Consider the following 17,225-nt stretch of genomic DNA (forward strand, 5'->3'; position numbering starts at 1 on the left):
ACAACAATGTATTTGTATGTTGTTTATGTATTATAATAAATGTCATATTGGACTTTAGTTAACTAGTGGCTTAACTAATGGCAAACGTGCCACATAATTAACCCCTGTCTCCTTTAAATAATATACACTGTTTCGTGGGGATTCCCCGAAGGGTGGAGGTGATTAGTATCGAACTTACCCATGAGCACGATGAGGGCCAGCAAGAGTACAACGGTCAGCAGCCAGCCCATACCTCTTGGTCAACAGCGGGCCACGGGTCGCACTACTGTTACCGCACATGCAACTGATGGCATCACACCCTCACCACAGACCGACTCCTCTTCAACCACGCTCTTCTTCTTTTTCCACTCTCCGTACTCGAATTGTTTGAAAATTTGCCAGCCTGAAACGTAAATAGTTTGTTAATTTTCGTGATGATTTTCGTGGCGGCGAACAACGGGATGGAGGTCACATCAAAATTCAGGTCCAGACCGCAATGCCGTGAATACATGCGGTCTGGTTCAATTATCCAAAGGACACAATCTAAATGGACGCGAGTATATTAAGCGTATAAACGTCGAGGGTTAATTCGAAATTGATCGTCCGGCTCTCGTAACAACATTGTTGTCGAACGTGTATTTGCATAATTGTGAATGGCTAAAACGAAATTAAAATTTCCAAATAAAATGTGTTTTTCGAAAAGTGGGAAAATTTAATGGAGTTGCCACGAGATAGTGGAGAATAAATAAATTTCACGCCGTTTCAGCCAACGAATACATGACATGATGTCAAGTTCTAAATTTCCTGTTGTCGAAAAACCGTGCAGAAAATTCCGTTATGCTTATAAAGTGCGACTTTCGCTCCGCTGGCAAAGAACAAATGTTCCAACGATGTTTTGATTTGTTTTTATCGTGCTACACAAACAATAGTCTGGAAATATTTTATATTGCCGCAGTAAAAACTTGATACAATTCGGGAATGCTAGATAGGAACGCATTAATTTTCTGGGTAGTTGAAAGGGGTGAAATTTGGAATTTAAGTCTTGGAACTAGTCCAGTGTCTTAAATAAGCTGTACCGAGCTAACGTATAAAGTCTGGAACGTGTTACCGCCACATGAAACGGTTCATAAATAATTAAAAACCACTCAGATTTATCACTTTTAATTCAGTCTAGTGTGCACCAACGACGTTACAAAATCAAGGTGTTTAATTACTCTGCAATCAGTCCTAATTAACAGGAGACCCCCTAGATACACACCCTTGTAGCCGCACAAGGCCTGTTAACATCGAGAAAAAGAAGTGGAGTTGAAATCTTAACCCCCGACCAGCAATTCAGTCGTTACCTTGGTATAAAAATACCTCTGGAGAATGACAGTACATCTCTAAATTGGCGGGGCAGTTCTGCCCACCACCGAAAATGAGAATTCGATCTTCCTCTCCCCAGTGTATTTGTTGCGAGATTGCTACGGATTTGCGCGGGCAAATTGACCGTTTAGACGCGACAAACGAAATTAGTTTTTTATTGTTAGGAAATTGTGATTAGAGAACTTCGACGGTAATTACCATAAAATATGGGGACCATGCAACCGTGATTACGGTGATTTGATCTCTTTCAGTAATTGATATAATTTCCTCGAGTGCCTTTTAGAGGGTTTCAATTATGTTTCAGTGCATTTAAACTGTGCACTTTAGCAAATCGTTGCGGATCTGCAGTCTCAAGTTACCGCCGTTAAATCTGCCGTGAAACCAATTACGATTAAACCAAATCTGGTTCGACAAAAAAAATACGGTCCCCTTGTTATTCCTATGTGGAGTGAAAAACCCGCGTCCTTACTACATAAAGCGTCTGCAAAGCAATACGGGATATATTTAGGGGATGCAAGCGGGTTATAAAATGGACGTCCTCCTACATTTGATTTTATGGGCAACAAATAAAAGCGAGATTTTTATTTCTTCTAGTACCCGGTGGAATTTTATTGCGCCATGTTAAATTTGAATTGGAGCACCGGCAATTTATTTATAGATCGGGACAATAAAACCATCGGGAACGGCACAAAAATATAAAACATAATTCCAAATATTTATTCCCGATCAGTATTTTATAATTGTACCGTAATAGATCTGTCGGTTTAAAAGCAAAAAATCAAAATGAATTGTTGTCATGTGCCAAAAACAAATTCACCGGATTATTCCGCAATTTCCGGGATGATTTAAAGTTTTAATTTAACCGAAAATGCTCAGTTTTAATCTAAACAATTATCAACAATTATTCAACATGTAAAGCCCTTTTAATATCACGTATTTAGCGCCCGGCAATTTTCTGGATACGGGCGAAAATTTTAGTTAACGTTGCAGGAGATTAAATCAGCTTATTAGCTTGTGATTCAATTGCCGACTTCTTTGCGTCCGGTCCGACATTGTGAACATGCTTTAGTGTTTTTGTTTGTGTTTATTAATTTTCTACCGATCGTCCAAGAAAGTGTCAGGTTAAGTGGCGAAATAAATCAGCGTTATTCTAATCCAGTGAGCTGCGAGTTTATTATCGGACTCGGGGTTGGAAAAAAAGGGGATGCAATATATCAGTTGCCGTTTTCTCCGGCACATTGTAAATTTATAAGAGTCGGGAGGCAGACAGTGCTTAGATATCTCCAGGTAACCAATTTCCTTCTCCTCGGTTGCGGCGTTTTGTGTTTACCGGCACAATTGAAAATTTCTCGCTCGAAGCTCTGGACGATTGTTAGAATTAATCAGACTGCACGTATGTTCAGTTTCGTCGTGGCTAAATAATAAACAATAAGCCGTTTTTGCGTTCGTGTTTATGCAAAATTTCCATGCGAGTATTCCGATATTTTGATATTTTGAATGATGCATGTACACGAGGCGAACAATGCAGTTATTTGTTTTAATAATTATTGCCGGGGGCTTATCAATTAACGTGTTTATTACAAAAGCTTTCATCCGTAATAAATTCGACCGGCGGAGTTAAAACTCAACTGCAGGTGAATAATTAATCTCAATGTGTACCGATACAATGATTGATTTACATGTTTTCAGGACAAACCATTATCGTGTCCAAAACTAGCAATGATTTATGTTCATTGTTTAGTATATTAAGCGGTCAGTGTCGGTAACATAAGTTTTACAAAAGGTGATCATTAATGTCGACGGCACGACTGTGTTGTCGAAAATCGCGGCACTTTTATTGGTACTAAAAAGAAAAATGCAGAAACTAAGTGATTTGTAGATTCCGATATACGCGATCGTTTGTTAAGCAAATGCGGTGATTAATTTCCGACTGAATGTTCGCACGAAACTGAAATTTGGTACGATCTGTTGTACATTAAATCGGTTATCACGATGATTAATTTTCTCGACGTAACGGCAAATAATTTTTGCGATGGACTTGATTAAAATGATCGGTTGCGTGTTGATTAAAAGTGCCGAAACATTCGTTAATTAAAAACTCACGTACACCTATCGATAAAGATTAATTTCCCACGTGGTGTTGAAGTTTTGAACGGTGAAAGATTAGCAGGAAATGAAAACAATATTACTCCGTTTATTAAAACTATGAACAGAAAAATGATGTGTTCAAATCAAAAATAGATTTTTCATGTATCAAGAAGTTCTCTCAGTGGGAAAGATTATAATAGGTATTAAGCAGGATACAATTACGCCACGAGAAATATTAACAAGAAAGGGGAACTGTGTATCAAATAAATTTGATTGATTGATCTTTAGATTAATTTTTGTGCATATAATAGTTATTAAGCTCGGCACATTATTCCAATAATTTATATGTTTGAGCTGGTCGTCACTGCTAGAAACAGAAGATGAAAACAATATTATCACATTTTTTAGAACTACAAATAATAAAATAAAATAATAAATTTATGAAAGTATGCATTCTTTTTGGACAGCTAATGTTAAGTTATGAAGCAGGATAAAACAAACAAATTAATTATGTATTTAAGCTTGTCTTCATGGCAAGGACAAAAGTAAATAGATAAACATCTTCCCCAAGACTTAAACACACTACCATAAAATAATTACTGTTTTCCTTTTTGTGATCATTTCGCAAATGGGTCGTAGTCTAGACCCCAGTGCTAAGTATATTCTCTTTGAGTCGGCTATTCCTGTAATTTGCTTTATTATTTAACGACCCTCGTATTGTACTTAAATTAATTCAAACGTGCCCATCAATAAATGATGATGACATTTGTCCCCCCTCAGAAGTACAGCCTAGTAAAAATGAAAGAAATATGTTTTAAAACGATTAATAACTTATTCAACGCCGCTTGTACGGCAAGACGTCCCCAACTTTTGAGACGCTCCATAAATAATTAATGGGGCTCGATATTTTCGTACGTAAGTAGTGGAAATACAATTTCACAATATTATACTCCAGATCCATCAACTCGGGAATGTGAGAAAATAAATTGATTTCTTAGGTGCACTTTTCCATTCGAATGCATTATGAAAACGTTCCGAGTAGACGGAAAACAAGGAAAAAACCGTCGGATGGAGATCTTAGCGAATTGACAGTTCTCGAATCTATTTAATGCCGTCACTTTGAAAATATCTCTGCCGAGGGAGTTTGCATGTTCGATTTCAATAAAAATGTATTTTCAATTTAAAAATGGATCAATGTTTTCCCGGATAAAAGGTTGAATTATCGAGAACAAAAACACCAAACGAACAATTATCGACAAATAAATTTTTGCGTTGAATAAACATCAAATAGACTGAAAAAAAGTTGGATGTTTTAGTAACACCTGAACAGTTTAAAAGTTTTCAGGAAGTTTATGCCGGTTGAGCTGTCTTTTGTCTTGCTTCCGCTGACAGTAATCTGACACTGCGACGAAGAATTTAAATACAGGGGATGCACCTCGAATGTATAAATTCGGGAAGTCGACGGATGATGCATCAAGGAGCACAATGATTTTTCGAATTTTACCGCGAAGTTTCCAACTTCATGTGGGGCAATAAAAAGAAAATTTATCTATGCTAGAATGACAATGTGAAGAATTATAATATTAAAACTTTGACCGAAACAGAAAACTATATCAGATATTTTTAATATTCATTGAGTTTAACAGTTATATCTCCAAACTTATTCCAACTACAAATTCTTGATTAATCCATTTCAATCGGCTTAGCAAAATTTTAATTATCGTACATTAACAGACTTAAACATGTAATCGTGCGATTCAATCAAGTCCGTGGCATAATTATTTCGGCCACCAGTACAGAGAGAAAATTAATCATAGCGATAACCGATTTAATGTATATCAGATCACACGGAATTTACGTTTGGTGTGGAAATTTATCACCGCATTTGCTAAACAAATTATGATGCATATAGACACATAAATCATTTAAATCCGTTTGTGTTTCCGTCTAATTTTTGACTTTCGCAAACGTGAAAATTGACCGAGTTAGACGACCACCTAAACACAATGAATTAAGCATGCAACGCCAAATTGAAATGCGGCACATCAATCACAAAAATTTACTGCAATTTCCGGTAAAATAAAAAAACAAAACAAAACAATGTTCACCATAATAAATATAATTCCGGTTGCGCGTATCTGGATTTACACACAATGGCAGGTTATCGCGACTCGCAGTTCAAACATTAATTTTCATTAAACGCGCCCGAACGATCGTATTGCGAGCCGTGTAAACAACTTAAAATTCAATTAGCCGGTACGTAGTAAAGTAGTATGTAGATGCAACTAGTTCATCTCGTCCTCTCGAAGCCGTCGGATGCATCTAATTTAACTTATGAATCGAGATGCGGCAATGAATAATTTATGGAGAAGAAAAATAAAAAAAAAATTCTCGTGTACGTATTGATTTTAACTTCGGTAAACGGAATATTTATTATGCATTTATCAATACACATACATATTAGTTATTGATTTTGATCTGTGATCTGTGATGTCATTATTCCGATTGTATCTGACAAATCCATTCCCTCCTTCGATTTGATGCATGGAGGGTTTAATGCGAACGCAGATTTATCTTAATCAAATGCAAAACTGTCACTGTGTTACGCTTTTTGCCCTTTCGCTTTTCCCACAAGAAGAACTTTCCGGACAAACCAGAAACGTCTTACGTATCCAAATATCTTACTAATGTGCAGATTTGTCCCAATAAAATGCATTTCCTTGAGATAATTTGGATTTAATTTGAAAAGTTGAGTCGGATAGTCGGCGGAAATTTAGAGGTTGTAACTGAACAATGTGTCACAAAACGTAACGGTCGATTTGAATTAAGACACGACATTGTTTTGCTTTTATTTCAGCCACTGAAAACACTTCGAACGCCGAGACTTTACACGTGTCCCGTTTCCCCCTAAAACCGTCTATTAACTCGTTCAGTTCCTCTGTGTAAATTAAGGGAAGAAAAAAAACTGGAGACACAATGGTGACTTTTTTTTTTAATGGGGCAGCGATTGTAAACAAAGACGTTGGGATGAAGTCATGTGAACTTATCGGCAGACAGCCTTGCCAGTAATCTGGAGACGAGGGCGAAAATGCGTGAGCAAATTACGTTAGCCGAAGTCTGGCGTGTTGGATATGAAGACCGTACGCGTCCGCGATCTTATCTCGCGCCTCTGGAGCATCACGGCTCAATATTTGTCTAGCGTGATTGAATTATCAACCGGGATATTTATGTGGAGGAACGAGCAGATCGTTTTATCTGTTTTTTTTTTATCGGGCGCGAGGAGAAAACGGTTAGAATCTGGTAAATGTGGAATAATAGGGTTTAGCACGTTATATGCGGAAAATGGATGGGAAATGATTCGGTTTGTGGCAGTGAGATTTTTCATACGTCATATTTCTTTGCTTCCAAAATGAAAATTATCCTAGGTATGTTCGCGTTAATGACTCATTGTAACACACACACGTACTGTTCAAGAAAAGGTGATCAATCATGTTTCTAATTTAACACACAATACAAACCAAAAATACAATAGACAAAAAGGACGTTAATACAGGCGCGAGTTTTGCTGATTCCGTGCCCATTGTTGGGCACGCACGCAAAGATGCCCTTTTGTCTGACGAATGTAAATAGATTTATATTTGGGATGGTTGGAGTTACAGATGTAAGTGTATTATATGGCACACGTCTGTCCGGACTCCCATTGTTTGGAAGATTCCTGGAATACGTCCAGGTTTCAGATAACTGGATGGATGCGTAACGTCAGGTATGTAAATTCGAGGGTTGATAAGTCGGGTGTGTTAAGTCAAGAGCGAAACATGGGAATGGCTTCATAGTTAGATTCTACATCTCAGGGTCAATTTAATTGATCAAAAACGTTTTAATTATATGTTTTTAGTGTTGGGGTGGTTTCAGTACACATAACACAATTTTGAATGAGTAAATTTTGTTGTTTACTAACTACTAAAATATTGTTTTAGAATTTATAACAGTAGTTTATAAAATTCAACTTTCAATATAGAAATTTTTTCAATCTTTTAGAATAATGTAATGAACATAAAAATTATTGGCAAATATCAAATTTGTTTTTTTTTCTGTTTTATTTTAGTTAAATCGACGTTCAGAATTAACATACTGCCCGATCGAGGAGAATATTATATTTCATTTTTAGCAGAAGTGACATAGCTGGTTTATAGCTAATAAAACTTAGCAAATTCTAATATCCAAGAATTATATTTTTAATTAAGAAACAGCCAGCATATACAGGGTGACATAGAACAAACAACAATACAAAGTATCACTCAATGGAGAGCCAAAAAATAATAAAAAAGTTTCCATACACACATTTTCAAGTTACAGGACGTTGAAGTTTTTATTTACGATTATTTTTAGATGAATGTTGGATGTGCCAACTTATTTTTCTCGGAGCTCAAAAGCATTTTTACAAAGAAGATTTGGGAATAGGTGGATTATTGGTCGTAGGGAACCTACACCATGGCTACCTCGTAGTCCTGATCTTAATCCTTTCGATTTCACATTTTGGGGGTTTATAAAAAATGTAAAGTATATGCAGTAGAAATAAATAGAGAAGAGCAATTATTATTAATTGTGGAATATGCTGATAGAATTCGTAATAATCTGAACATATTTCAAAGATGCCGTCAATCATTAACACAAAGTTTGGAACTTTATATTCAAGTACAAAGTCACCAATTTGAACACCTCTGCAGAAATGTTGTTTAATTAAATATTTATTAAAACTCAATTTGAATACTTTTTGTAGAAATGTTCTTTGATTAAATGTTTAATAAAATCCCATTCAATTTAACGTCCTGTAACTTGAAAACAAAAAACGACCGGATATTAGAATATAGGAACTTTTTTTATTATTCTGTGATCCTCTACGTGGTACTATGCATTGGGTTATTATTCTGTAGAAGGTGTTTGCAAAGTAGGTTGGAAAAAATTTGAATGCAAACAGAAGATATCCAATAATGAAAAAAATTTAAATATTTTTTTGTCTAAAATTTCTCTTTAAGAAAATGCATTCCTTGAAATTTAAATTTCCAAAATTGTTTGTTTCTCATATTTCTGTAATCTTTGGTTTAATCGTGTTTAAAGTTGGCATGTATTATATCAAAATACATACCTACAGTTCAACGTAATAAACTATTCATAACGATGAGTGGCGTTGATTGTTAAGGTTTTTCACACTATTTTATACCCCACTGAATATTTTTTAAAGATATTAAGTTTTTCAAATCCATAGTATAATTTAGAAAAAAAGATTCTCTTGAATAATTTTGAGTATCTCTGCCGTTTTTGAGATATTTCAGTTTTAATGTTTCAGGAAATTAAAGTGGTTTTCATACAATACAAAATCAAGTAAGTATGATAAGGTATTTTTGATTAGTTTTAATAATTAAAAAATGATATTATATCTATATTAATTTAATAAACGTATCATTCGCATTTTAAAAAGCTCTCCATTTGCATTAACACATAAATTCATTCTTTTTTGAAGTAATACTCTTCGGTCCAGTCCTTATTCTTCGCTAATTTCAGTAAATGCATTTTCAATTCTTTGATGTAATTGTTCTATGGTATTGACTGGAAGAGCATAGACATTCTCTTTAATTTGGCCTCACACTGTAAAATCTGATAGTTTGAGGTTTTGTTATCTGGGAGTGCATAATTCCCACGACCAAACCATTGATTTGAAACATTTTCGGAAAGCAACTGACGACATTGCCAAGTAGAAGCGGAGAGAGGATTGTCAAGCATATCAAAGATCACATCTTTTGTTCAGTTGAATATCGTGGAATTCGTAGTAATTGAAGATATAATTCCCCAGTCAAATTGTCAAGAAGAAAAGTATAGTCTAGTAGTTTATTTCCTAATGTTGCAGCACAGGTTTTTATTTTAAATGATTAAATATGTTCGTTGTTCATTTTAAAAACACCATTTCTGATAAAAGTTGCATCGTCACAGAAAATTATTTTCTCAATGACAAAAATGCAATCTTAACGGTATATCTCCTTCTAAGAGATCCCGAGTTCGTCCATAATGGTAAGGATACAGCTGTTATTATAAAAAAATTATTCTAATATGTACTGAATTCAAATGTGAACTCGTTTATAGAGAAAGGAAGAAAAGAAAAAACAGAACTATCAACAAAAATAAATAAATTATTTTGTTAAATTCTTTCGTATGTGTTCGCCGGGATCGTATTCACATTTGGGTGTCCGATAGTAATCTCTTTTTGGGGACCATTTTCCAATTTCCAATTTGTTGATGATATTTTTCGCCGTATTAGTCACAAATTGCACCTAAATTGTCAGGGAAGAATTTCCAGTCTAAGGAACTGATTGCACAGGGAAGGGACATAAATGTTATGTTGCTCCCACTTTATAGTCAATCAAAACATGTTAATATTATCTTGATTGTGCGTATGGTGATAAATTACAAGTTAATGTAATTGTTGCATAACTCATTAGTTTTGGTGGGGACAATTTTCATCCAGAACAGTATTATCTACCAAAATAGTAAGTATAAATCATGATATCTGAGTTTTAGCTATATATTAAAAGTATGATCCCATTAAGAATTGAGGTTAATTAATTACATTTAATTAATTAAAATAGTTTAGTTCGTCCAACTTTGCTGGTCTTCAATCAAATTAAAGTTTCAAAGTTGATGTTTAACAAGATTAAACTTTACATCTGATGACAAATATTAACTTTTACACTTGTACCAAAAAAATACAAATATCCCGTACATTTTCTTTCAACTATTTCCCTCGTAAAAGTTTACATTGCTACCGTTGAAATAAACATGGCCTAAATAGATTGTCGATGACTGAACTATTTACATTTCAGATAACCAGTATCTCTCCTCCTTTGAATTCAATTTATTTTAGGAAATTGAAATTAAAAAGAAACGTAATCCCAATCTTCTATCTTATTACTAGAAATATTTATTCCATTTTCGGTCTGGAACAAAAACATTTTTTTGTCTAGGGATGAACAATCGATTGATCTCCGATAATAATAAAATCCCCAGATTGAACAAACCCCTAATCCCACTTGCGTCGAATAATCCGTCCAATAGATCAAAACTATCGTGGTCATATATTTTTTTTTGTTTATGACCGCCCATAATCGGGCTTTTATCCTGTTTGTATCTCCCGATGCGATGATATATCTGGCGGATCGGACCGCGCGATAAACAACCTAACTTCAACAATTTTCCGACACATTCCTTTCGCTGAAACATATAAATTAAGGGACGAAACTGCCCCATGTTTCACTACACTTGTGCCTTCACACATGACTTTTATTCGTATCCACTGTCCCAAAAAAAAAAACAAAAAATCCTCACAACATTTAGTTTTTTCTTAAACAATTTAATTATGTAGAAATAAATTGTCTGTTGGTCCTGTTTCATTTTGCGTGCAAGGGTACATAATTCAGGCAGAGAAAATCCGTGTTTTTTTTTGTATGATACCTCGTTTGGTGCCTAAACAAAATAATCCTTGCAAATAAACTGAGCCCTATTTGTGTTTTTGCAGTCCCGGTTGAATATTCTTAACCGGAAAATCCCCTTTGATTTACTGCAAGTGTTCGGATAACCCGCAAAAAGCACGCCAAGGCGCTTATTGCGTTTTTTTTTTGTACATTTTTCAGTTCGATTTACTCGAAATCCATAAAGACCTCATGTCACGACGGGATTCAGCTATTCTGAATTGCAAATAGTATCCTTTGACATTCGTTCAGATGCCGGCAAATCTATTTAGTCCATGTTTATTTCATCTCCGCCAAATTGAAGTTTAACGAGGACTGGAAAGAATTTGCATTTTTGACGATCTGGAATGGGTCAAAATATTTGATTTAGTTAAGAAGTTTGCCGGAACGAATGTAATTGTTTTTTTGGGAAATCTGAATTTTATTTTTGGAATGGCCACAAACAAGCAATTGCTGTTGACACGGTTTCCAAGTTTCCAAATCGACACTGAAATATAGTAACAAGAAATGTGAAAGACAACGCTTTTAAAACAATACCTGTGTAGAAGGTATAAAACTTTTTTAGGATAAAAGTTTCGAGGGCGTGAGTAGTATTTTATTAGCGATATAAAGACACGAAGTAATATATAGCTCTTGCTTCAACTGTATCTTAACAGAAAACGACATAAAAATATTTCCACCATTCGTTTAAATTTACGCAAATGTATTTTTTTAATATACTCCTGTCCAAAACAATTTTTTGTGTGCATACATCTGTAATTATAGTGCAAACAGACTGATAAACCCGTTTAATCAATACCAGCATTACGAATTCATTTTCCAATTTATCCTCCGCTAAAATATTCAATTACACACATGTACAACCGTGAACCGAAATAATTGTAGTCATACGTTAACGTGAATATTTTACTCTGAAAATATGAAAAATTTAATTTATCACGGTAAACAGCCAACAATGTACGGAAATAATTCCTTGGTTGCCACAATTTTGAACCACAACCCTTTAAATATAACACTTATGAATAAAATCCGAACACCACTATTAAATAAATTTAGTGTTTATATTAATAATAATCAAAATAAAATTTTAATAAAAAATCTAGCTCTACAGGAATTTTATAAAACGCAATTTGATGACTAGCGTTTAGGATCATCCCACAAATTTACACACTTCGTTTTGACATGCTGCTAATCAGATTTTTAAATTGTTTCTGAGGCAAAGTGCCTTTTACCAATTTCATGGCTCAATGTTCATGAGTCTTTGGTCATGACAGTCCTCTTTCTATCACATCTCACACACGTTCCATCGAGATAAGTTGGAAGAACAGTATAGTCAAGGCAAAATCGTAACATGAGCTCGTTCTAAACGTCCCATTGAAACACGGCAATATGAGGTCGAGCATTATCTTGTTAAAATTGGGCGTCTGGGATGCCTTGAATATAAGGCGTGAATACGGAACTTAACATTTCATGTATGTGTGTGAACAGAGTGCCCTGTATAAACACAAGGAGAGGGACCTGCTTCAATAACAAAGAAACCCCATGTTTGAGCCACGTGCCGTTTTCCAGAATATGGCAGATCTTTCTCTCCAGGTACTTCTGATTCTCTAACGACGGTCATTCATTTTTAAGCAAATCCATGGTTCGCCACAAAAGATAATTTTATCTCATTATCTTATCTAAATATTCCAATGGAATCATTCTAATCTTTGACGTTGATGAACGGGGGTCAAGGGAAGCATCAAGCAGATGGAAACTGTGGATGCCAAAAACCCTGAGACGACGGTACATTGACGATAGAGCAATAGACTCACTGCATTATTCCAAGCAGTTCCAACACGATTTGTCGAAAAATCTCTAAAGTCAATAGATACAAGTATCAATATTACCTTTTTGTGGTATCTCTTGATCGTTTAGAGCTTCTGACTTCCCTAAGTCTTAAACAACGACTCTGTTCGAATGGCAAATCCCCGACGTCTTATGAAACTAACTGAACCACAATTTTAAATCATAAAACAAATTGAAATAAACATAAATAAGAATTAAAAGACTAAACACGACCTATTAGTTTCAATTTCAAAGTTTATTAGAATTACATACAATGACGTATAAATATACTTGAAATTTTAGTGATATATTTCTTTGTGGATTTTCTTGGAAGTATATGTGTGGTCCTAGGCAAACAAGGAAACTTCTTCACGTGTTTTTTTTTTATGTTTGACAGTCCCTAAACAAACAAAGTAAAGTAAAATTTATATAGTATATTTTTGTTTTATACCCACGAAAATATATTTATTACACCACCGTGTTACAAAGATTAATTTCGTCCTTATCCCCATATACATCTTCATTTTGCTCACTAAACGGATAAACTTATTTATAACAGTTTTGCCGTTCGGACGTTTAATATACGTGCAGGTTTATAATTCAAGTGGGTTCTGTTGAAATATGCACGTGCACCAAAAAACGAGCGACGCACGTTTCATAGAAAAAACAACTGGCGTTGTTTTCGAGCCAATAAAGGTGCAAACCGAGTTGAATATTCAATGTACGTTCACTACACGTTTGTTGTTTGTAAAGTCTAATATTCGGGAGTAACGCATGAATTTTTCACGATGGGGATATGTTTGCCGTTTGTGCCGCTTGTCTTTGTTTAATAAGTTATGAATGTGGAAAGCAGTTTAGCCGGGGTGATTATTCGAAATGCCGGGCGTGGAAAAGTTTCAGTTCGAGGTATACGTTTATGTAATTAGTTAATTAATACATTGTGATGAAAATAGAAAAGTGTTGTTTTGCACGTTTTAACGAATGTGTATGTATTCGAATTGACACGTTTTTTGCTGCTTCCCTTTTTCTTTGTTTTTTTGCTTTTTGATGTATACAACTGATGTGTTAATTAAATAGTGAAACATCGACGACGTTAATTGGAAAAGTCCGGTGCGACTCTTTTAATCAATTGTACTTTTGATATGCGGAACATACGAAACTCGCTTAATTCGTTTTGAATTCTTGAAACGTTTTACACCGGACAAATTAATTAAGGGAAGTTTTAAAATAACTCTTTTTTACTTTTTATTCTTGCAAAAGTAATGAGAAATTTGCCCGATTTTACGAGTCAGCTGTCGAGTTAATTAAAATTTATTTTCAGTTTTTTAGAGTGATTTATAATTAATTTGTGCTTGATGAATTTCATCAAATAATTATTTTTAATGTCAGTGGTCGTTTAATGAATCTTCAAATTCCCCTTAAGGTTGTTGCGACCTTTCCATTTTGCATTTGACGAAAAATATTAATTAGAAAATTTATGATTTTTTAAAGTTTTTATTCTGATTGATGTTTGCTGTTTTGGAGGTGGTAAATAAATATCCGTATGTAGAAAGAAATTCAAATTAAATTGTTACTTGAAAATACCCGTGGTCGGTTAAAGAATATTGGGATTGCTTTCTAGAAACTCTTTTTTATTAATTGTTGTGTTAATCGTCGCATTTAAAATTATGGTGAATGCGCAAACTGAGAAATTAGATAATAAATTTTAGTCTTTTATATTTATTATTTGGAATAGGATGTTCTACATTATTGTTAAAGTGTTTATAAAATAACATATATGTGTTTTTGCAAGTTCTATAAATTATTTATATGCCGGAATCGAATAAAAATTCAATAAATAAAGGGTAAAGTACGTTTGTATGTGGAGAATTTCCTCACAACATATTCGTGAAATACTACATTGAATAACAAAAAGCAATACTCTTTTGTAACCTACAAACAGAGTAATTTACTAAATGTAACAATAATTTTCAGTTGGATGTTTCAATTTAAAAATCTATCAAATTCCACAATAACTTGAACATTTTACTCGTTCCATATATTTTTTTTTTTTTTCGCTCTGAATCACATTAATTTGTAAGTCGTTAAATCAAAACTTTACGAACGAAAACAACGAATTAGTTCCTAGACACTTTTAAAAAATGCTCTCCAGTGGTGAGCTCTTAATTTTAATAGGAAAGTCCTCCTCATCTCAGTTTTCCACTTTTTCCTCAGTCCCATATGGCAAAATCCATATCCACTACTTAATCGTACAGAAAAGCTTGTTGGGAACATAATAGACTAACTTCTCTAAAAATTTGAAACAAATCGAAATTCCGAGAAAAAAGTTACAGCCATCTAAAAATAGCGATGTTTGAAAAATCGATCGGCTTTGGATGGCCATATAACAACGAAATCGAGACAATTAAGGATGGAAAATGGGCAGATATTAACAGAATACACCTCCACAAAAAACATCAGCAGTTATTTAACTTTATATCTTGGAACCCGTAGATTTGAGAGCATTTTGAAAACAGGTAAAATTTTGCTAATATCTATTTTCGTTTTGAAAGTAGAGGGTTTTACAGAGAAGAATGCTGTTGGAACGGAATCTGTAAGTTATATAGAAGCTGAGATATAAATTTTTGAAAATGTTGGACATTTCAATTTAAAGGTCAATTACTTGAACGTTTTACTGTATCTATAAAATTTTATTATTATGAATTGCAGTAAATTTTAAGAGAGTCAATAAATCGAAAACTTATTACAAATTAATTAAACTGAAACAGACGCTATTTAAATAAAACTAAGCTATAAGTTTTTTTAATTTCTTATATTATTGTAATAAATTTAACCATTTTATCTTTAAATTATTTGAAAATTGTTGCAACCTAGTTTGTAATATATGACAATAAATTCCGACAAACCGAAATTATGGCGTATGTACAACAATTATTTACTAACGATGAAGAATGTGTGAAAATTACAACTTGAGACATGGATAAGTGTCAATATCAAGTTAAAAATTTTAATCTTTACATTAAATATTCGAGATAAAAAATTCATAAAATAAATTATTTGTCTTTTTACAATAAAGTACGTTTCGTTCTGGGAGAAATTTTCACAAAATTCTGAAATTTTACATCAAATGACAAAACTGAATAAATATATTTTTGCAATCTACAAACTTATTGTTGAATGTTTCAATTTAAAGATCTGTTAAATTCCATAATTTCTTGAAAGTTTTACTGCACTTATAAGTTTTTATCATTATGAATTACATTGACTTATTACAAACCAATTAAATTCAATTAATGTTTCAATTTTTTATATTTTTGTTTATAATACATTTAAATATATTTGTCGGAGGGTTCATGTGAAACGCAAGTAGTACTATGGGTTGCATACTTATAGTACTTGGGTGGAATCAGCGGAAGTGCTAAGCAGGGGATGGTACTCGAACCGAGGGTGACGGTAGAGGAGACCTGCGAGGGCGGACAGTTAAGCTCCGTCAGGGAAGCTGCGTAGAAGTCTTGGCTTGGCATAACCGTCGGGATCACCGCGTTTCATACAACTCCTACCTAATTGTTTGACTATTAGTTGTAATCCTGTGCCTGTTAGTTCAATTACATTGTAAGGACTATTTGCGTGTTATTTAATATTCGAAATGGCCGATAATCCTGACCGCGCTGCGACATCAGAAGTGGGATCTGAATCAAGATTTGAATCAGGATCAGGATCTGGATCTGGTGGAAGTGAAGTGAAGTGGGAGTCGCTATTGGAACAACAAAATAGGAACTTTTTGGCTCTTCTACAAGCTCTGCGGCCACCGTCGAATCAGGTCAGTGTAGAATTGCCAGAGTTTGATCCGGATACAGAGAACGCTGATGCACAAGCTTGGATCTCGACGGCAGATATGTGCATTTCGGACAAATCAATGAGTGGTGCTCCCTTGATAATTTTGCTTAGTAAAGCTTTAAGGGGTCAAGCATCCTCTTGGCTATCAAAAGTGACATACCCGGAGATGACGTGGTCGGAATTTAAAGACATTTTTGCGTCAAGATATCATTGTCCCGAAACAACAGCGACTGTTTTTCTAAATTTCCTAAACAATAAGCCAAAGGATGATGAATGTCTTGCATCGTATGCAGCTCGCCAAATGACGTCGCTAATCACTAGGTGTTCGAATCTGACAAGAGAAGAAATTCTAGCGAGTGCAGTTCTTGCACATATCGCATCATTCGAACCCAGGACTCGTCGACTTGCGATTACCTCCGACATCGATACAAGAGCTAAACTGCTAAAAGAACTGACCGTTTTTTTCTTATATGAAAAGGAAATCAACGACGAACGACTTCGACCACAACCCCAATAAAAAGCCTAAATTACCAATGGCTTCAACAATATGTTACAATTGTGGGAAATTGGGTCATAAATCGGACAAGTGTCGGAGCTCAAGAAATGATG

The 17,225-nt window shown here is 34.4% G+C and overlaps 1 protein-coding gene across 4 annotated transcripts in view; it reads right to left on the bottom strand.

Annotated features, from left to right (window-relative positions):
* The window catches only part of LOC126264379 (uncharacterized), a 69,869-nt gene that overhangs the window by 8,406 nt on the left and 44,238 nt on the right, over positions 1–17,225 (bottom strand). For all 4 annotated transcript variants that reach the window (XM_049962101.1, XM_049962100.1, XM_049962102.1 and 1 more), the window contains one exon: positions 179–382. In XM_049962101.1, coding sequence (XP_049818058.1) covers positions 179–279 — 101 coding nt within the window. In that variant the 5' untranslated portion in view covers positions 280–382. The remainder of the gene's footprint in view (positions 1–178; positions 383–17,225) is intronic.

The sequence above is a fragment of the Aethina tumida genome, chromosome 1, assembly GCF_024364675.1.
Source record: "Aethina tumida isolate Nest 87 chromosome 1, icAetTumi1.1, whole genome shotgun sequence".
NCBI lineage: Eukaryota > Metazoa > Arthropoda > Insecta > Coleoptera > Nitidulidae > Aethina > Aethina tumida.